Source organism: Salvelinus sp. IW2-2015, linkage group LG11 (genome assembly GCF_002910315.2).
Source record: "Salvelinus sp. IW2-2015 linkage group LG11, ASM291031v2, whole genome shotgun sequence".
In the NCBI taxonomy this organism is placed as follows: Eukaryota; Metazoa; Chordata; class Actinopteri; order Salmoniformes; family Salmonidae; genus Salvelinus; species Salvelinus sp. IW2-2015.
The window spans coordinates 39,008,685-39,030,439 of NC_036851.1; the positions used below are offsets into that span (position 1 = coordinate 39,008,685).

The 21,755-nt window shown below is 41.9% G+C and overlaps 1 protein-coding gene across 3 annotated transcripts in view; it reads left to right on the forward strand.

The window, feature by feature from the left end:
- LOC111970339 (plasma membrane calcium-transporting ATPase 1-like) overlaps positions 1 to 21,755 on the forward strand; it is a 176,772-nt gene that overhangs the window by 34,796 nt on the left and 120,221 nt on the right. For all 3 annotated transcript variants that reach the window (XM_023997019.2, XM_070445721.1, XM_023997018.2), the window contains exon 2: positions 16,094 to 16,600. In XM_023997019.2, coding sequence (XP_023852787.1) covers positions 16,408 to 16,600 — 193 coding nt within the window. In that variant the 5' untranslated portion in view covers positions 16,094 to 16,407. The remainder of the gene's footprint in view (positions 1 to 16,093; positions 16,601 to 21,755) is intronic.

The window sequence follows — 21,755 nt, forward strand, 5'->3', positions numbered from 1 at the left end:
GGCTATGGAACCCGACCTGTTCACCAGACGTGCTACCTGTCCCGGACCTGCTGTTTTCAACTCTCTAGAAACAGCAGGAGCGGTAGAGATACTCTCAATGATCGGCTATGAAAAGCCAACTGACATTTACTCCTGAGGTGCTGACTTGCTGCACCCTCGACAACTACTGTGATTATTATTATTTGACCAWGCTGGTCATTTATGAACATTTGAACATCTTGGCCATGTTCTGTTATAATCTCCACCCGGCACAGCCAGAAGAGGACTGGCCACCCCTCATAGCCGGGTTCCTCTCTAGGTTTCTTCCTAGGTTTTGGCCTTTCTAGGGAGTTTTTCCTAGCCACCGTGCTTCTACACCTGCATTGCTTGCTGTTTGGGGTTTTAGGCTGGGTTTCTGTACAGCACTTTGAGATATCAGCTGATGTAAGAAGGGCTATATAAATAAATTTGATTTGAATTTGATATACTATTGTTAATTTAATATTGTCTTTAGGCTAACTCTATTATATGTGTGCAATGGGGGAGGGATTACATGTCCTCTTAAACGGCATATAACACATTCTGTTTGTGTTATTAATATTTTAACAACAATAGTGTGTTAGACTTATTTAGGAAAAGTCAAGGGAGATAACTTAAATTGAAGAGTAATTAAAGAAAGTTAATTCATTTTGAGTCAATATGATGCTCTTGGCTCTCCTAGTGTTGAATTGTTACATTTTGTGGCCACCTAGCCTACTATCTCCTGGTCTCTGAGCCAAGCCTACTATCTGCTGGTCTCTGAGCCAAGCCTACTATCTCCTGGTCTCTGAGCCAAGCCTACTATCTCCTGGTCTCTGAGCCAAGCCTACTATCTCCTGGTCTCTGAGCATAGCCTACTATCTCATGGTCGCTGAGCCAGTAAAAGTTTGCCAAGCCTATTGTGATTTATTACTGTTAGATCAAGGCATTATGTTCTAGTCTCATAGTCTATACATTTTAGGCCTATGGTTTATTATGTGTGGGTCTATGTGAGTTGCTTGTTAAATGCAATAGTCATGGATTTCTCTAGGCCTACAAGGCATACATGACTATATGGTATGTAATGCGAAATCACATGTTAGATGGTTTGTCATTATTTTATGATGATTTCATGAAGATTTGAGCGCCCACATTTTGTCCCACCTACATGTTTGCTGGCCCTGCCGTCAACTGATATCTGCCTATACCACTGAGTCCCACAAGATCCAGTGCTGGTTTTTAACTGTGTGGTTTACGGTGTGCTTGTTTGTCTGTGTAATACCACTGGCTCCCTAGTATGTTGTTGTGGTTGTTTGCCTGCTAAAGCCTACAAGTGTTATTCTGTTCCACTCTGTCTGTCCTCAAGTGACTCGGGTGGTGCCTGTCTGTCTGTCTGTCCTTAAGTTGCTGAGGTGCTGTCTGTCTGTCTGTCTGTCTGTCTCTGTCTGTCTGTCTGTCTGTCTGTCTGTCTGTCTGTCTGTCTGTCTGTCTGTCTGTCTGTCTGTCTGTGTTCAAGTGATTCATGTGCTGTCTGTCTGTCTGTGTTCAAGTGATTCATGTGCTGTCTGTCTGTCTGTGTTCAAGTGATTCATGTGCTGTCTGTCTGTGTTCAAGTGATACGGGTGGTGTCTGTCCTCAAGTGACTTAGGTGCTGTCCTTGATATGCGGGTCAGTTGCCAATCCCTGCTCTAGGGTATTGATTTAGTGTTCTATCGCTCACATACACTCAGAGAGGAGGAAAAGCATCAGAACATTCTGCCATCACAGGCTGTCAGGGAAACGTTCTATAGAGCTGTGTGTGTACTCAGAGGTGTATGTGTGTTAGCAGATTATTCTTTTAATTAGGAAAGTTTTACTTGCAATGAATGTGATATGTGGTTGTCTTATCTGCCTTATTTGAATGAGTGATTGTACATCGCTGTGAGAATTGCGTCTGCTAAGTGACCAACATGTTAAAGAGGTTTGCATGCTTTTATTGTGTTCCATTTCAGACTGTAGTCGGACCCATTTATGTGGTGTTTAGTTTCTTATTGTAGTCAAGTCCTTATATAGAGAAGTGTGCCTCTTCCCCCCCCCCCCCCCTCATCTTAATTCAATTCAAAGGGCTTTATTGGCATGGGAAACATATGTTAACATTGCCAAAGCAAGTGAAATAGATAATAAACTAAAGTTAAATAAACAATCAAAAATCACAGTAACATTACACTCACAACAGTTTCAAAGTATAGAGACATTTAAAATGTAATTTTATGGCTATGTTCAGTGTTATAAAAATGGGCAAATAATTCAAGTACAAAATGGAAAATAAATAAATATAATATTGTAAATTCAAATGTTTGTTCTTCACTGGTTGCCCTTTTCTTGTGGCAACAGGTCACAAATATTGCTGCAATGATGGCACATTGTGGTATTTCACTCAATAGATATGGGAGTTAACCAAATTAGATACTTTTTTTCAAAMTCTTTCTGGGTCTGTGTAATCTGAGGGAAATATGTGTCTCTATTATGGTCATACATTTGGCAGGAGGTTAGGAAGTACAGCTCAGTTTCCACCTCATTTTGTGGGCAGTGTGCACAAAGCCAGTCTTCTCTTGAGCCAGGTCTGCCTACGGTGGCCTCTCTCAATAGCAAGGCTATGCTCACTGAGTCTGTACATAGTCAAAGCTTACCTTAGTTTTGGGTCAGTCCCAGTGGTCAGGTATTCTGCCACTTTATACTCTCTGTTTATGGCCAAATAGCATTCCAGTTTGCTCTGTTGTAAAAAAAATCCGATGTGTCAAGTAATTATATTTTTGTTTTCTCATGATTTGGTTGGGTCTAATTGTGTTGCTGTTGCTGTCCTGGGGCTCTGTGGGATCTGTTTGTTTTTGTGAACAGAGCACCAGGACCAGCTTGTTTAGGGCACTCTTCTCTAGGTTAATATCTCTGTAGGTAATGGCTTTGTTATGGAAGGTTTGGGAATTGCTTCCTTTAATGTGGTTGTTGGAATTTAACATATTTTCTAGATTTTGATAATTAGCGGGTATCGGCCTAAATTTGCTCTGTATGAATTATTTGGTGTTTTACATTGTACACTGAGGTTTTTTTCTGAACTCAGTCTCATTTTGGTGTTTGTCCCAGTTTGTGAATTCCTGGTTGTTTAGCAGACCTCAGACCTCACAAACATAAAGGGCAATGTGTTCTATAACTGATTCAAGTCTTTTTTTTTGCCAGAGCATAATGTTCCTTTTAATGGCATAGAATGCCCTTCTTGCCTTGTCTCTCAGATTGTCCACAGCTTTGTGGGAGTCACTTTTCTCTCTCTCTCAGGCAGGTCATGTGACAGCAGATAGGGTGTCTCCTGCATTCCAAACCTTCTGCATCTGCAACAGAGCGGAAGGAGGGAGAGACAGAGAAGACTGAGCAAATTAGGAATGGAAAGAGAAAGAGAAAGGGAGAGAGGGACTACTCTGGCTGGTGCGTGTCTGTGTGTGTATTCTGTTCTGTGGCCTTTGGTTGGTAAAGAGCGGCAGCTGGTCTGCTCATTAGAACAGAGGCAGCACTGTACTGCATTCACAAACATATCTAGCGTGTTAACATGTTTGCTGAGCTGTGAATATATTATCATCTAGGTTTTTATATGAACTTATATCTAGGGGACATTGTATTAAAATGKAAAACATTAGTTTATTGATTAACACACACAAGGATTCCCCCGTCTCTCTCTCTCTTTACTCTGTATTCTAGGGCTGTGTGGTGTGTTGCAAGGTTGTAGAGAAACAGGTTCTTTGAGAAGAGGCTGATTTACCTATGACCATATGGAGTCTGGCCAAATGTGTAATATATTAAGTGTTCGTTATATTAATCCATCTCTGAAATCATGATTTACATGTGTGTATACACCATACTGTGTGTGTGTCTTTGCTGGGCCAGCTGTTATGGGAGGGATCAGTCATTAATAGTTTGGGGGGCTGTAAGGGCTASCTATGCCATGAGGTGCTGGAACTGGAAGGCTGATTGGTCTGTTGCTGGAAAAGTCACTATCTAGGGTGTGGCCACAGACACTTTTGCTTAGTTGGAGGGGGTTTGGTGCAGTGTTTGTGTGTGAGAGTTGTGTCTGTGTGTAGGAGTGGGGGGTTGCTATTGGGTTGTGTCTGAGTGTTTTGAGAGAGAGGGAGAGACTACAGTATCAAGCGTTTCTAGGGGAAGGCTGCGCAGTCACTGCTTTCGTATGCAAGACAGGTGTGTCTGCAGAGGCAGGGAGAGAGTGGAGAGGCACGGAGGAAAGAGGGAGGAATGAGAGAGAGGGAAAGGGGACAGGGAGGTGAGAAGGAGCCTTCTAATCTCCTCTCTCATTCTCTTTCCCCCTTCTCTCATCCCTCTTCTCTCCATCTCTGAGCTCCCTTTTCCACATCGTTAGAATACAAACCCAGCTCTTGCTTATCTTTTGAGCTTTTAACCTCTCCTTTCCTCTCATTTCAATTTAAGGCGCTTTATTAGCATGGGAAACCTATTTCTACATTGCCAAAAGCAAGTCAAATAGATAATAAACAAAAGTGAAATAAACAGTAAAAAATGTACAGTAAACATTACACTCACAAAAGTTCCAAAGGAGTATACATTTCAAATTATAATGCATTATAATGCCTATATACAGTGTTGTAACGATGTGCAAATATTTAAAGTAGAAATGGGAAAATAAATAAACATAAATATGGGTTGTATTTACAATGGTGTTTGTTCTTCACAGGTTGCCCTTTTCTTGTGGCAGCAGGTCACACATCTGCCTGCTCTCTCTCCCTCTTTCTATTTACCAGTGTTTGTCATCTGTTCAGCCCCGTCTAATAACCTGACTGCTGATGGGTGGACAGAAGGTGTGTGTGTGCGTTTGTGTGTGGTGGGTTGTGGATTAATGATATCTCAGCTTGTCATTATTGAGCAGTAGCTGAGGTCAGGATATGGGGAGGAGGAGATGTAGCAGAGCGGGTGGAGTAGAGGAGGGGAGTAGAGGAGGGAAGAGGAGTGAAGGAAAGGAGGGGGAGGAAGAGAGGCGATAGGGGGCTGGTTAGGAGTTATCGACCATTCCTCCCTCTTTCCACCCCTCCCTCTACCCATCCCTCCATCTCGCTGATGCACTGACTCCAAAGGCTTTTAAAAATGTAAACTCTCTCTCCATCACCGACCCAGCAACAGTTGCTAACCCTGTTACTCCTGAGAGCTGCTCACAGGTTGCTGGTGTTGCTGCACTCCTCTTTTCTCTCTTCTCTCTTTTTTTTCTGTCTGTTTGTTTTCTATCTGACAGAAGGGTTCTGCTAGAGGTTAAGTGCATTGGGCCAGTAACCAAAAGGTCACTGGTCAAATCCCCGAGACGACTAGGTCAAAAAATCTGTCTGTGCCCTTGAGCAAAGTACTTAACCCTAATTGCACCTCTAAGTCACTCTGGATAAGAACGTCTGCTAAATGATTAAAATGTATTTTTTTTTTAGGATGCTTTAGTTTGTTTCATAGACGGGTTTTAGATTCAAGCAGTGATAGTCTGCTGTTATCTGTAATATGATGTCAGTTCATAGCAGTATATTTCTGTTTACTTTTACTGATGGGGGTAAACTAGGTCAAAAACACTGGACACAGGGTTCTCACAAGGTGCTTAAGGTACTTGAATTTGGAACTCTGAAATTCATGTACTGGAATACCTTGAAAATCTGACGTTTTCTTAAGTTGGTACTTGAAAAGTACTTTAATTAAAATGAGAGGAGAACAGAAAATGATCAAATATGTTAATTTGAAAAACATTAGAAAAATGTATTGGTCTTCCAAATGTCATTTTCGGTATACTACAGAGTTTCGCGCTCTGGTTGCCAGGCGAGCTTGCTCATTCCACCCACACTGGAACTCAGCAATGCAGGTACATAACTGACTGATTAGAGCCAAACGTCCTATCGCTGGCTAAAATGCTGGGCAAATGTAGATTTAATCCTGCCTGGCAGAATATTGATGTTTATGAATGGGTTTTGCCAGACCCAACCAGGGATGTAGTGGAGGGTAAACTCACGTAAACGCCGTTTACGCACCTTTTTATTTATAAAATAGCGTTTACTCACCTTTTTTATTTTGTTAATGATCATTTACTCACTTATTTCGTTCTCAGCGTTGGTCAACTTGATGGTACAAATTGATGGTCCTTGAAAATAAATATTATTGCTGGAAAAAGTACTTGAAAATCCTTTGAATTTGACTTGCCGCTGTCTATTCTATACAGACCCTGTGAACATTTTGATACTTTTTTTTTTATCCTGCTTTTTGAACCTTTAAAGTTTTGTATCAAGGAGATGTGAGCTTTTTTTCTTACTCAGAAATGTTTTGTACCTCTACATGTTCAGAGTGTGATAGCTCATTGTGATATCTCTACGCAAGGGGTTATGACACATTATGATGCCTGAAATCAAGCGTTACCACCATATAACCAGGCAGCTATGTCCTGTCAATGTCCTCAGTTGTCCTGTGAAAGGCTAGAATAGAAGGTCAGTGTGAATATAGAATGGATTTACCTTGTTTACGTGGTGCTGCTGCTGCTTGGTTCACTGCCAACAAAACTCTCCACAACACTTTGTATTGAAGAGGCCTAATACCAGAGYAAGTAAAATGAGAGAATAGTGAAATGGTAGTAGCAATGTGTAACTGGGCAGTCACTAACCTTATATGCACTTGACTTTCACTTAACACACACTGCTTATTCTATTTTATTTATATGTACAGCACAGGAGGCTGCTGAGGGGAGGACGGCTCATAATAATGTCTGGAACGAAGCAAATGGAAACCATGTGTTTTTTGTTTTTGATACTATTCCATAAATTCCGCTCCAGCTATTACCACAAGCCTATCCTCCCCAATTAAGGTGCCACCAACCTCCTGTGATGTACAGTACTGTAGTAATACAGTAATGCAATGTGTGTGTGTGTGTGTGTGTGTGTGTGTGTGTGTGTGTGTGTGTGTGTGTGTGTGTGTGCTGTCTCTTATACACATCTAGATGTGTATAAGAGACAGGTGTGTGTGTGTGTGTGTGTGTGTTAGAGGTCGACCGATTAATCGTAATGGCCGATTTAATTAGGGCCGATTTCAAGTTTCCATAATAATCGGTATTTTTGGACACCGATTTTTTTTTTACGCCTTTATTTAACTAGGCAAGTCAGTTAAGAACACAATCTTATTTTCAATGACAGCCTAGGAACCGTGGGTTAACTGCCTTGTTCAGGGGCAGAACGCCAGATTGTTACCTTGTCAGCTCGGGGATTCGTTTTTGCAATCTTCCGGTTACTAGTCCAACGCTCTACTAGTCCAARGCCTTACATTGCACTCCACGAGGAGCCTGCGTAGCAGGCTGACTACTTGTTACGCGAGGACAGCAAGAATCCAAGGTAAGTTGCTAGCTAGCATTAAACGTATCTTATAAAAAACAATCAATCTTAACATAATCACTAGTTAACTACACATGGTTGATGATATTACTAGTTTATCTAGCGTGTCCTGCGTTGCATATAATTGATGCTGTGCCTGTTCATTTCTCATCGAATCACAGCCTACTTCGACAAACGGGTGATGATTTAACAAGCGCATTTGCGAAAAAAGCACTGTCGTTGCACCAATGTACCTAACCATAAACATCAATGCCTTTCTTTAAAATCAATACACAACTACATATTTTTAAACCTGCATATTTAGTTAATATTGCCTGCTAACATGAATTTCTTATAATTAGGGAAATTGTGTCACTTCTCTTGCGTTCCGTGCAAGCAGTCAGGGTATATGCAGCAGTTTGGGCCGCCTGGCTCATTGTGAACTGTGTGAAGTCCATTTATTCCTAACAAAGGCCGTAATTAATTTGCCAGAATTGTACATAATTATGACATAACTTTGAAGGTTGTACAATGTAACAGCAATATTTAGACTTAGGGATGCCATCCGTTAGATAAAATACGTAACGGTTCCGTATTTCACTGAAAGAATAAACGTTTTGTTTTCGAAATGATAGTTTCCGGATTCMGCCATTTTAATGACCAAAGGCTTGTATTTCTGTGTGTTATTATGTTATAATTAAGTCTATGATTTGATAGAGCAGTCTGACTGAGCGATGGTAGGCAGCAGCAGGCTCATAAGCATTCATTCAAACAGCACTTTCGTGCGTTTGCCAGCAGCTATTGCGCTGTTTATGACTTCAAGCCTATCAACTCCCGAGATTAGGCTGGTGTAACCGATGTGAAATGGCTAGCTAGTTAGCGGGGTGCGCGCTAATAGCGTTTCAAACGTCACTCGCTCTGAAACTTGGAGTAGTTGTTCCCCTTGCTCTGCATGGGTAACGCTGCTTCGAGGGTGGCTGTTGTCGATGTGTTCCTGGTTCGAGCCCTGGTAGGAACGAGGAGAGGGACGGAAGCTATACTGTTACACTGGCAATACTAAAGTGTCTATAAGAACATCCAATAGTCAAAGGTATATGAAGTACAAATCGTATAGAGAGAAATAGTCCTATAATTCCTATAATAACTACAACCTAAAACTTCTTAACTGGGAATATTGAAGACTCATGTTAAAAGGAACCACCGGCTTTCATATGTTCTCATGTTCTGAGCAAGGAACTTAAACGTTAGCTTTCTTACATGGCAGATATTGCACTTTTACTTTCTTCTCCAACACTTTGTTTTTGCATTATTTAAACCATATTGAACATGTTTCATWATTTATTTGAGGCAAAATTGATTTTATTGATGTATTATATTCAGTTAAAATAAGTGTTAATTCAGTATTGTTGTAATTGTCATTATTACAAATAAAATAAAAAAATCGGACGATTAATCGGTATCGGCTTTTTTTGTCCTCGGTATCGGTATCGTTATCGGCGTTGAAAAATCATAATCGGTCGACCTCTAGTGTGTGTATACTTTGGGTAATTTAATAGCTTTTTGCTCTAATAGCCGTAAGCTTGTTTGGTCCTGGTGCAGACATAGTTAACACACACACACACACACACACACACACACACACACACACACACACATACATAAATCTCGCCCGAGGCACAGTGGCCATGAATTTCTTCCGCTGGGCGATAGTAATCAGATAAAAAGCACAGTGCTTGGTCCAGAATGACAAAGTTCATCTATGAATCAGTTGTCTGCATCCCAAATGGTATTCTATTCCTTTACAGTGTACTTTTTTGGACTAGGTCCCCATAGGGCTCTGGTCAAAAGTAGTGCACTATATACGGCATAGGGTGCCATTAAGGACACATATATTGTCATAGGAACAGATGTCTAACCCAGGGTTTTCCATACTTGGTCCTGTAATGTACAATACTTTCCGAATGCACTGTATGTAGGCTACTGAGCTTGTCTGACGTTTTCAGCACAGCCATTAAAAACTAAGACACACAAATGACTAAAGAGGGAGCAAGAGGCCAATACAGTGGTTCTTCCTTTAAAAGTTTTTAGCTTATGCCGCGATTGTTTGTGGTAGATGGTGGCATATTGTGGTAAATTGCGTCATTCTGGCAACAATTGCTGACACTTAAATAACGTGCCATAGAATTCTGTAGCACCCTGCAAGCTGTGCTGCAGTACGCCGCAACTTTTAAAGGAAGAACCACTGTATATTCTAAACAGAAGAAAAAAAAAACGTTCCCTGACCGTTCCTCCTCCCGCTGCCCGTTGAGGGTAATAGGCTACAACAGCGGTCAGCAACCTTTACCATTTGGAGTGCCAAGTTATCGTAGCATTTCTACTGATCTGCTTGRTGATGATTCATCTACTGACGATTTTCATATGAACATTTTCGTGAAACCCGTTTCACTTCAGTTATAATAGTCTTCATATTTCAAAATCAATGTTATGTGGTTAATCCAAATTATATCTAAAGGAAAATGATAAAAATCTGAAAGTAACTTCTAGTGCCAATATGTAAAAATAGCCTACCAAAAGCCAACAAATAACAACATTGCAGCCAGCAGGTAGAAAATATCCTGATAAAAATGGTAATATCCTATAAATCACATTGGCTATGCATGGCCTCTCTGCAAGGAACTTGACATTTTTTATCAAGTATTAAACTTGGTCTGGCCTGAAGCTCATGCTAGCAAACTTGCAGCATTGTTTAAAATATTCTGGTACCTCAGAGTTTCCTGTGCCAGTGAGCTACAGACAGACAGACACAGCTGTAGGCTATTTGCGCAGTCTATTTGATTTTTCAAATAGGTTATGTTGAGAAACTATTGTCATTCTCAATGGATGTAAAAACAGACTTTGTTTACTTGCTGTTTGAAGTGAAGAAAAAAATACTTTGGGAAGCTCCACAGTGATGTTTAGTGAAGACAATCAAAAATAGCATCAGATCCCCAAATGGGCACATTTATAAGCCTACATTTGCGTGCAGGCCAGGTAGCCTAGGCCTAGTTGAATGCGATGGGGGAGAAAAAGAGTGCGAGAGAACGGGATAAAGGGACAGAAGAGAGTGAGAAAAAGAGGGAGGGAGAAAGTAAGTGAGAATAAGGAAAGGAGAGAGCAGATAGTGTACTTAGTGTAGGTGGTCACATGGCCTTATGGTCTCTGCCTGTTGAGAGAGTCTGACTAACTGCTGCACTCCCTCTCTTTCTACTCTACCTATCTTCCTCTCATTCTATCGTTCTTTCTAGTTACTGTATCTACCTCTTGTTTTACCTCATCCCTACCTACCCTTTATATGTCTATCTACTCTACCTTTTTTTATACTGCTCCTCTATCCCCCTGTTCTATCCTCCTTTCTACTTACTGTATGGACCCTCTTTCACTGCTGTGGACCTCTTTCATCTAGCTCCTCTCCCTCTATATTCATATCATTCCTCCTCCTTCACCCCCTCTCTCTTTTTCTATCCTTCCTTTTCACTTTCACCCCTCCCTCTGTCTCTTTACTTCTCTCTCTGTCTCACTCTCTCTCACCCTCTCTTTCCTCCCTACCCCTCTCCCTCTCTTTCTCTCTCTAGTTGTCAAAGTGGGGCACTTCAGTAGTCTGGCAGTGTATTCTGATTAGAATGTAGTGATACTTACAGTGTAAGAGTGGTGAGTTAAGTGACAACAGGCCAAGTAGCAGGGCAGGGAGGAGAGGTGTGTGAAGTTAATCAAACACCCAGCCACGTTGTTAAAACAGAACGTCTTTAACACACGGGGAAGGTACAGTATAAGGGCTAAAGGAGAGCTTTTACAGGTGTGGCCTTGTAGCCATGTCCCTATGTAGTGTGTCTCTCCCAGCTATTTTAACACTCAGCAACAGGACTTTGGACCACAGGGTGTGGCACTGGCGTGTGTGTGTGTGTGTGTGTGTGTGTAATGCAGTATAACATGGAGTGTGTTTCCTGTCTCATGCAGGGAGTATATTTCCGCCCTCTGCTCTGTTGTGTGTTTGTGTGAATGAGGAAGTGGATTTAGTTGGCCACCTGCCTTGTATTTGTATTGCTCTCACTTCCTTCGCTCAGAGGGAATTCCTTAGCTAGTAGTAGATAGACACACTCAGCCTGTTCTCTGGCCATTCAATAATCTGCTCTCTCCCATATCCATCTACTTCTAGAAACTAAGGTATGATTTCCGCTCTCTCTCTCCCTCCATTTCAATTTAAGGGTCTTTATTGGCATGGAAAACATATATCTTTACATTGCCAAAGCAAGTGAAATAGATAATAAACAAAAGTGAAATAAACAATACATGTACAGTACACTCACAAAAGTTCCAAAGGATAAAGTCATTTCAAATGTAATATGTCTATATACAGTGTTGTAATGATGTGCAAAATAGTTAAAGTACAAAAGGGAAAATAAATAAACATAAATATAGGTTATATTTACAATGGTGTTTGTTCTTCACTGGTTGCCCTTTTCTAGTGGCAACAGGTCACACATATTGCTGCTGTGATTGCACACTGTGGTATTTCACCCAATAGATATGGGAGTTATCAAAATTGGATTTGTTTTCAAATTCTTTCTGGGTCTGTGTAATCTGAGGGAAATATATGTCTCTAATATGGTCATACATTGGGCAGGAGGTTAGGAAGTGCAGCTCAGTTTCCACCTCATTTTCTGGGCAGTGAGCACATAGCCTGTCTTCTCTTGAGAGCCAGATTTGCCTTCGGTGGCATCTCTCAATAGCAAGGCTATGCTCACTGAGTCTGTACATCGTCAAAGATTTCCTTAGTTTTGGGTCAGTCACAGTGGTCAGGTATTCTGCCACAGGGTACTCTCTGTTTAGCGCTTCTCTTGCTCTCGCCGTCTCTGTCTCTCTCCCCCTCCCTGTTCTCTACTTTCTCCTCTCTTTTCCATCGCTGTGCCATAGGCTATAGTTTGGATGTATTTAATCAGGTCATGTTACTACTAGAACAATGAGTGTTCTTCAGGGAATCTAGTGCTCTATAAAAAGCAACCGTATAGTACTGCAGAACGTTTGACAAAGGAACACAGTCCGTCAGTAAATGCTCCGGCGCTTAGGCTCATTTCACTAATGAAATGACTATATTGGTAAATTAGCATGCCAGTTGATTAGCTTGGCTTAATGAGCAGCTAGATCCTCGTCCATCGACACCAATAAACATTGCTTTTCCTCATAGAGATGTGTCACCGCTCTGCTGTGGTGTTGTTGTTGTTCTCTCCGGTGATGGATAAAGGATAGTTAATGTGGTTTATAGCAACGTGACAGTGAGAAACAAGAGTAAGTCGATAAAAGTCACGTTTACAGCTGTCTTTCAGACTGCGTTTTCAAGCCAACATTACCTAAGTACTGTAGAGAGGAAGAGGGATGGAGAGGAAGATGGATGGATGGATAGAGGGAGAGGGATGGACGGAGAGGGATTGATGGAGAGAAGGGTACAGAGGGAGAGGGTAAGAGCAATACACACACAGAGACAGAATTGGAAACATATAGAAGAAATGGAGCTAGGCCAGTGACTAGGGGACATATTGTAGTGTACTGTATGCTGTCTAAAAGCTCTGCTTGGGCCCTTTGCTAATATTGGGAAGGCATTTAGTGGCCTCTAGGCGACTGCTGACATTTCCCAAGTCAATAGATTTTGTTTGGAAACAGTGCAGAGCGTGCTCATGTGGCATTTACTCACTGTGACATTTACACACGCGAACACTAGTTACATCAGGCTAATACATTTGTAGACCAGATCAGCGATTCCTCTTTTGGCCAGAAGCATTGCTGACAATACCACCATGGAAACTTTAGAGGCAAGGTTGCTTCCCCTCTGTGGAAACACACACACACACACACACATACACACTTTATTGGAGAGCAGTATAGATGGGCATCACATGAGGTTGGTGGCATCTTAACTAGGGAGGACAGGCTCGTGGTAAAGGCTGGAGCGGAATCGGTGGAACGGCGTCGTACATCAACACATGGTTCCATTTGCTCCATTCTGGCCATTATTGCGAACCGTTCTCCCATCAGCAGCCTCCTGTCTTGGGCATTCAGTTTGAGTGGTAAGCAGTATATAGATTGGGGTTGGTTCAAGTGAGGAGCGGTAAATGATCATGATGGTTGTTCTCTGACCAGCTGTTTCAGTGAAAGGCCTGAGGAGACGGTGCTTTTCCAGGTCAGCTAGTCATGGTGGCTTGGCTACGCTGGCTCAGTTGTTGTCAGGAAGAGGTTAAATCAGTGTAATTGGTCTGACTCTGGTGTTCTATGTTCCAGAGAAGAGGATTTTAATCCAATCTAAGTGTTTTAAATTGTTTACATTTTTTTCATTTAGCAGACACTCTTATCCAGAGCAACTTACAGGAGCAATTGCTTAAGGGCATATCGACAGATTTTTCACCTAGTCGACTCTGAGATTCGAACCAGCAGCCTTTCGGTTACTGGCCCAACGTTCTTCACTGCTAGGCTACCATCACTGTACACTGCAACTAGATTATATATACAAAAGTATGTGGACACCCCATTAAATTGCTGTTGCTGACAGGTTTATAAAATCGAGCACACAGCCATGTAATCTCCATAGGCAAACTTTGGCAGTAGAATGGCCCGTACTGAAGAGCTCAGTGACTTTCAACGTGGCACTGTCATAGGATGCCACCTTTCCAACAAGTCAGGTCATAACATTTCTGCCCTTCTAGATCTGCCCCAGTCAACTGTAAGTGCTGTTATTGTGAAGTGGAAACATCTAGGAGCAACAACGGCTCAGCCACGAAGTGGTAGGCCACACAAGCTCACAGAACGGGATCGCCGGGTACTGAATGAAGCGCGTAGCGTTGCAATACTCACTGCTGAGTTCCAAACTGTATCTGGAAGCAATGTCAGCACAAGATCTGCTCGTCAAGAACTTCATGAAATGGGTTTCCATGGCCGAGCAGCTGCACACAAGTCTAAGATCACCATGCGCAATGACAAGCGTCAACTGGAGTGGTGTAAAGCTCGCCGCCATTGGAATCTGGAGCAGTGGAAACACGTTCTCTAGAGTGATGAATCACGCTTCACCATTTGGCAGTCCGATGGACAAATCTGGGTTTGGCGGATGCCTGGAGAACGCTACCTGCCCCAATGCATAGTGCCAACTGTAAAGTTTGGTGAAGGAGGAATAATGGTCTCGGGCTGTTTTTCATGGTTCGGGCTAGGCCCCTTAGTCTCAGTGAAGAGTGATATTAACGCTACAGCATGCAATGACATAGTACGCGATTCTGTGCATCCAACTTTGTGGCAACAGTTTGGGGAAGACCTTTTCCGGTTTCAGCATGACAATTCCCCCGTGCACAAAGCGAGGTCCATACAGAAATGTTATTTCGAGATTGGTGTGGAAGAACATGACTGGCCTGCACAGAGCCCTGACCTCAACCCCATCAAAATACCTTTGGGATGAATTGGAACACCGACTGCGAGCCAGGCCTAATCGCCCAACATCAGTATCCGACCTCACTAATGCTCTTGCTGCTGGATTGAAGCAAGTCCCCGCAGCAATGTTCCAACATCTAGTGGAATGCTTTTCCAGAACAGTGGAGGCTGTTATAGCAGCAAAGTGGGGACCAACTCTATATTAATGGAATGAGATGTTCAACGATCAGGTGTCTACATACTTTTGGTCATGTAGTGTACATCTGCAACCCTCTATGTGACTAAATAAAAATCTAATCATACACCACTTGCCTATATAAAATATCCGCTTCTGGCTATTTGTACAGTAGTACAGTAGTACAGTGTGTGTGTGTGTGTATTCCCAGCCTGTGTGACAGAATGTGAATCCGGAGAGTCACACTCTGACACATCAGCTCTGATCACATAAGCACACATCAAAGGCTGACCTCCATTTGTGGTGTTTAGTGTGTCATGGAGACCCAGAGGAGTGTGACACACACACACACACACACACACACACACACACACACACACACACACACACACACACACACACTGGGACACGCACACCGGCCCAGAGGAGCGGTCCAGAGTGCTATCTCACATTAGCATAGTATCCTCTTGCCGACACACAGTGCTGTATTAAAACCTGCTATGCTAGACTCTAATACCTCCCATACAATACCACCTATTACAGCTTCTCTCTACAGCAACACACCACTGATAACTTCTCTATACCACTGGATCCTGTTGTCCTAGAACCAGGTTGCTATGGTGATTCCCATGGTATCTTTATCCATATAGGGTAAAAGCAGTCACTTTGGGACAGGCAGTTGGATAGACTGACAGCCTGTTAATCCTATTCAAACAAAAGGGCCGTGGGTGTCATGGAAGAGTCATATTATCCTAAATACTATATATGTCCTACTGTATGTCCTTAGACTTTGTTTAACTTCAATGCAAAGCATGGCTGTCCTCACGTTCTTTTACAAGAATCAGCTATTATCTGACTTGAGATCTGTGCTTTTGTATTGTCTTTTATTGTTTGTTTTCTCCTCTTTTTTTCTCCTTTCCTGCCCTCCACAGGGAATAGTGACCTTGTTGTTCTAACAGGTCATTCCCCAAACCAAACCTCAATTACTTCAATTTGCTCTCATCAGTGTCCCCTCACATTTATTTGAAAACAATGGTCATTTCATTTTACGACTTATGCAATGTTAAAAAAAAAAAAAATGTTTTCTTGTCTCTATCTCCTGCAGTTTCGTGCAACAGAAGAAGTAGTCAACGGATCATGTCCCCACTGTTACATGGAAACTAATGCACTTCCGGGTCCAGAAATTCATCCACTGACCCCACACACTACTTCTACAATACCCATGATTCCTGTCTGCAAAAAAGTAAGGACTTAGGTGTTGAAGCCCTTAGGTGACTTGGACTTCCTTGTTTTACTATTGAACTATTTCAGCACCACTAGCCAGTTCTTAGTTGACAACAGTGATCTTAGAGGGACTGTAGAGGCACTGAGAGACAGCCATAGAGTAAAGAGAGAAAAACAAAGAACAACGAAAACAAAATGGCCAACAACACGGCGGACCACCCGGGGAACTCTGTTGCCGATGGCAACCAAGAAGGGGACTTTGGCATCACGGTGATGGATCTCCGGGACCTGATGGAGCTGAGGAGCGGAGAGGCCGTCACCAAGATAGCCGACTCCTACGGAGACGTGCAAGGGCTCTGCCGCAGGCTCAAGACATCACCCATCGAGGGTAAGAGACGTTATACACAGACACACACACACACACACTACGGTATCACCACCATTAACCCTGCTGAGTGTTTGTCATGATTATGTCATTGTATAGCTGACCCCTATTGGGCCAGAGTTAGCCTGCTGGTTGTGGGTTGTGCAAAACAGTAGATTCCCAGGGCTTAACCTCTCTGACAAGACATGGCTGATTGAATCAGTGTGAGCAGCAGAGACATTCAGCCAGAGGGTGAAGGGTTAATTACGGGGGTTAAGTGATGCTGTGTGTCTCTTTCTGTAGGAGGAGAGACCCCTGACCGCACAGCAACTTAACTATCAGGGGCGTATCAGAGTGGTAACTGATTTTAGGACCAGTTATGCCTTTTAGATCACAATGAATAAGACTGCATGGACAGGGGAGACCTGATCCTAGATCAGCACTCATATTCTGAGACGCTTGTTTAATATGGCCCCAGACACTGTACCATACAGGCTGAAGTACATTACATTACCAAAAGTATGTGGACGCCTGCTCATTGAACATCTCATTCCAAAATCATGGTCATTAATATGGAGTTTTTCCACCCCTTTTTCTGCTATAACAGCCTCCACTCTTCTGGGAAGAGATGTTGGAACATTTCTGCGGGAACATGCTTCCATTCAGCCACAAAAATAAGGGAGGTCGGGCGCTGATGTTGGGCGATTAGACTTGGCTCGCAGTCGGCATTCCAAATCATCCGAAAGGTGTTTGAAGGGGTTGAGGTTCGGGTTCTCTACCGGCCAGTCAAGTTCTTCCACACTGATCTCGACAAACCATTTCTGTATGGATCTTGCTTTGTGCACGGGGGCATTGTCTTGCTGAAACAGGAAAGGGTATTCCCCAAACTGTTGCCACAAAGTTGGAAGCACAGAATCATCTAGAATGTCATTGTATTCTATAGTGTTAATATTTCCATTCACTGGAACTAAGGGGCCTAGCCCGAACCATGCAAAACAGCCCCAGATAATTATTCCGCCTCCACCAAACTTTACCGTTGGCACTATGCATTGAGGCAGGTAGCGTTCTCCTGGTATCCGCCAAACCCAGATGGTGAAGTTGATTCATCACTCCAGAGAACGCGTTTCCACTGCTCCGGAGTCCAATAGCGGCGAGCTCTACACAACTCCAGCCGACACTTGGCATTGCGCATGGTGATCTTAGGCTTGTGTGCGACTGCTCAGCTAAGGAAAACCATTTCATGAAGCTACTGGCGAACAGTTATTTTCCTGATGTTGCTTCAAAACAGTTTGGAACTACGTGGTGAGTGTTGTAACCAGGGACAGGAGATGTGTATGTGCTACACGCTTCAGCACTCTGCGGTTCCGTTCTGTGAGCTTGTGTAGTCTACCATTTCGCGGCTGAGCCATTGTTGCTCCTAGACGTTTCCACTTCACAATAACAGCACTTACAGTTGACTGGGGCAGATCTAGCAGGGCATAAATTTGACGAACTGACTTGTTGGAAAGGTGGCATCCTATGACGGTGCCATGTTGAATGTACAGGCCATTCTACTGCCAATGTTTGTCTATGGAGATTGCACGATTGTGTGCTCGATTTTATACACCTTTCAGCAACTGGTGTGGCTGAAATAGCCGAAAAACTCATTTGAAGACGTGTCCACATACTTTTGTATATATAGTGTATATAATATAGCTACTGTATAATATACAGTTGAAGTCGGAAGTTTACATACACTTAGGTTGGAGTCATTAACTCGTTTTTTAACCACTCCACAAATTTATTGTTAACAAACTGTACTTTTTGCAATTTGGTTAGGACATCTACTTTATACACGACACAAGTCATTTTTCCAACAATTGTTTATAGACAGATTAGTTCACTTATTTTTCACTGTATCACAATTCCAGTGGGTCAGAAGTTTACATACACCAAGTTGACTGTGCCTTTAAACAGCTCGGAAAATTCCAGAAAATGATGTCATGGCTTTAGAAGCTTCTGATAGACTAATTGACATCATTTGAGTCAATTGGAGATGTACCTGTGGATGTATTTCAAGGCCTACCTTCAAACCCAGTGCCTCTTTGCTTGACATCATGGAAAAATCAAAAGAAATCAGCCAATACCTGTGTTGTATTAATACTGTGTTGTATTAATAGAAGGGGAGGGGTTATAAGACCACACCCTCCTTACATTTATAGGGTCCTAGACTACAGATTAACAATATATATATTCATTATAGAGTTTTATTATTGTTCCACAGTTAGTTTCTCTATAAGAGGCAGAGAGACTAGAAAACATCTGAAAAATGTGTGAGTTCAGGGTATCTGTGAGAAGATCCGAAAAGATAAAAGAGATGCAGAGACACAGAACTCCCCAATGAGTGTAAGAGATAAGAGACTAGTCAGACATTCCACTATACATCAAATTGTGGAGTGGACATTTACTGCTAAGCTTTTACATAACACTGAAACTCTATGTTTGTGTAGCTGTGGATGCATGGGCTTGGTCTCATGAGTAGGAGGTAATGACGTACGCAGTGACATCACTATCACCAGCTCTGTCAGGAAGAATGGGCCAAAATTCACCCAACTTATTGTCGTTTGACCCAAGTTCAACAATTTAAAGGCAATGCTACCAAATACTAATTGAGTGTGTGTAAACTTCTGACCCACTGGGAATGTGATGAAAGAAATAAAAGCTGAATGAATCATTCTCTCTACTATTATTCTTGACATTTCACATTCTTAAAATAAAGTGGTGATCCTAACTGACCTAAACAGGGACATTTTTACTAGGATAAAATGTCAGGATTGTGAAAAACTGAGTTTAAATGTATTTGGCTAAGGTGTGTGTAAACTTCCGACTTCAACACTATGCTATTATGGACAGTGCAAGTTCAATGACCTGGTAATGCTATCCATTTAAACCAAATACAGTATCTATTTCACTATACAGGCATTCTCCACTCTCAAGCAATCCTTTAGATAGTGATCTACTCCCTACTGCTAATGAGTTGACTCTGTTTCTACACAGGCCAAACCATCACTTGAGATTATCTTTCATCATCACACACATCTGGGCCACGCACTCTGATTATCATCAGCACTTTCACTATGGAATCACATGCACAGACACACGCACACCATAAGATTAGAATCACTCACGAAGATTAATCATATGATTTCTAAGAATTCATCGACAACATGTCCACACGTTGGGGTAGAAAATGTCCACTGCTCTCTCTCTCTCTCTCTCTCTCTCTCTCTCTGTCTGTCTCTCTCTCTCTCTCTCTCTCTCTCTCTCTCTCTCTTCTCTCTCCTCTCTCCTCTCTCTCTCTCTCCTCCTCTTCTCTCTAGATATAATGTCTGTCACTCTCTCTACTTCCCTCTTCTCCCTTCATCCCTCCCCTCTCTCTTTCTAGAAAGCTGCCCTCCTTGCTTCTGTGGTTCATTCCAGGATTGAAATGAGTTCCACACCGTAGCCCTAATGACTTCATAGATCATTGCTCTATTCCATTTAGTAATCAAGGGACAGCTGTAGCACTTTCCTCCGCTCAACAAATTACTATTTTTAATGAAGGAAGCGTAATTATGTTTTTAGTGGACAGAAGGGTGGGTAGAGAAAAAAATTATAATATTGAAGTAAGGAGTGAATACACTCCTTTTTTAGATGCTCAAACACATAACGAGAAGCTGGTTAATTTCAGTGGAAAACAAGAGGTTTTCTGACAGTTGTTTTGTAAGTAAATGGGCCTCTTAAGCCTGGCTTCTATCTCATATGCCTGTTTTGTCGTTTGAGTGAAATAGCTGTTGTGGAATTTGAACTTGCCATAACGCTCCTATTTAGAGCGTGCATTCACTTTCTTTCACCAGACAACAATGGGCCGCTCCGCTCAAATGACTTGTCTTGGATTCTTGGAAACTGATTTGTTCTCTAGTTAATTCCCTCGCAGACAAAGTTCTACTCCAGTCATTTGTAATGCTGGCTGCATGAGTAAGTATTCCATCCTCCAATGGTTTCTCTGGTAATGACATCACTCTCTGTTCTCAGCCCAGTGCATATTACAGGTTATAGCTTTATCAATCTGTACTGCTTCTGTACCCAATATTGTAGCAAAACACTTCCTTATTTTAAATGGTTGGCTAAATATCTAACATAAATGATTTACACAGATACAGTAGTGAGTAATCTATGTAAGCTCTCAAGATCAGGCTGGCTTGCAAGGTTACCATAGTAGTGTACTATATAGGTTACCATAGCAGTGTACTATTTGGTTACCATAGCAGTGTACTATATAGGTTACCATAGTAGTGTAATATATAGGTTACCATAGTAGTGTACTATATAGGTTACCATAGTAGTGTACTATATAGGTTACCATAGAAAACAGAGGTTTTCCTGACAGTTGTTTGTAAGTAAATGGGCCTCTTAAGCCTGGCTTCTATCTCATATGCCTGTTTTGTCGTTTGAGTGAAATAGCTGTTGTGGAATTTGAACTTGCCATAACGCTCCTTATTTAGAGCGTGCATTCACTTTCTTTCACCAACAACAATGGGCCGCTCCGCTCAAATGACTTGTCTTGGATTCTGGAAACTGATTTGTTCTCTAGTTAATTCCCTCGCAGACAAAGTTCTACTCCAGTCATTTGTAATGCTGGCTGCATGGAGTAGTATTCCATCCTCCAATGGTTTCTCTGGTAATGACATCACTCTCTGTTCTCAGCCCAGTGCATATTACAGGTTATAGCTTTATCAATCTGTACTGCTTCTGTACCCAATATTGTAGCAAAACACTTCCTTATTTTAAATGGTTGGCTAAATATCTAACATAAATGATTTACACAGATACAGTAGTGAGTAATCTATGTAAGCTCTCAAAGATCAGGCTGGCTTGCAAGGTTACCATTAAAGTAGTGTACTATATAGGTTACCATAGCAGTGTAATTTGGTTTACCATAGCCGTGTACTATATAGGTTACCATAGTAGTGTTAATATATAGGTTACCAAGTAGTGTAATATAGGTTACCATAGTAGTGTACTATATAGGTTACCATAGTAGTGTAAACTATTATAGGTTACCATAGTAGTGTATACTATATAGGTTACCATAGTAGTGTAATATATAGGTTACCATAGTAAGTGTACTATTATAGGTTACCATAGTAGTGATATATAT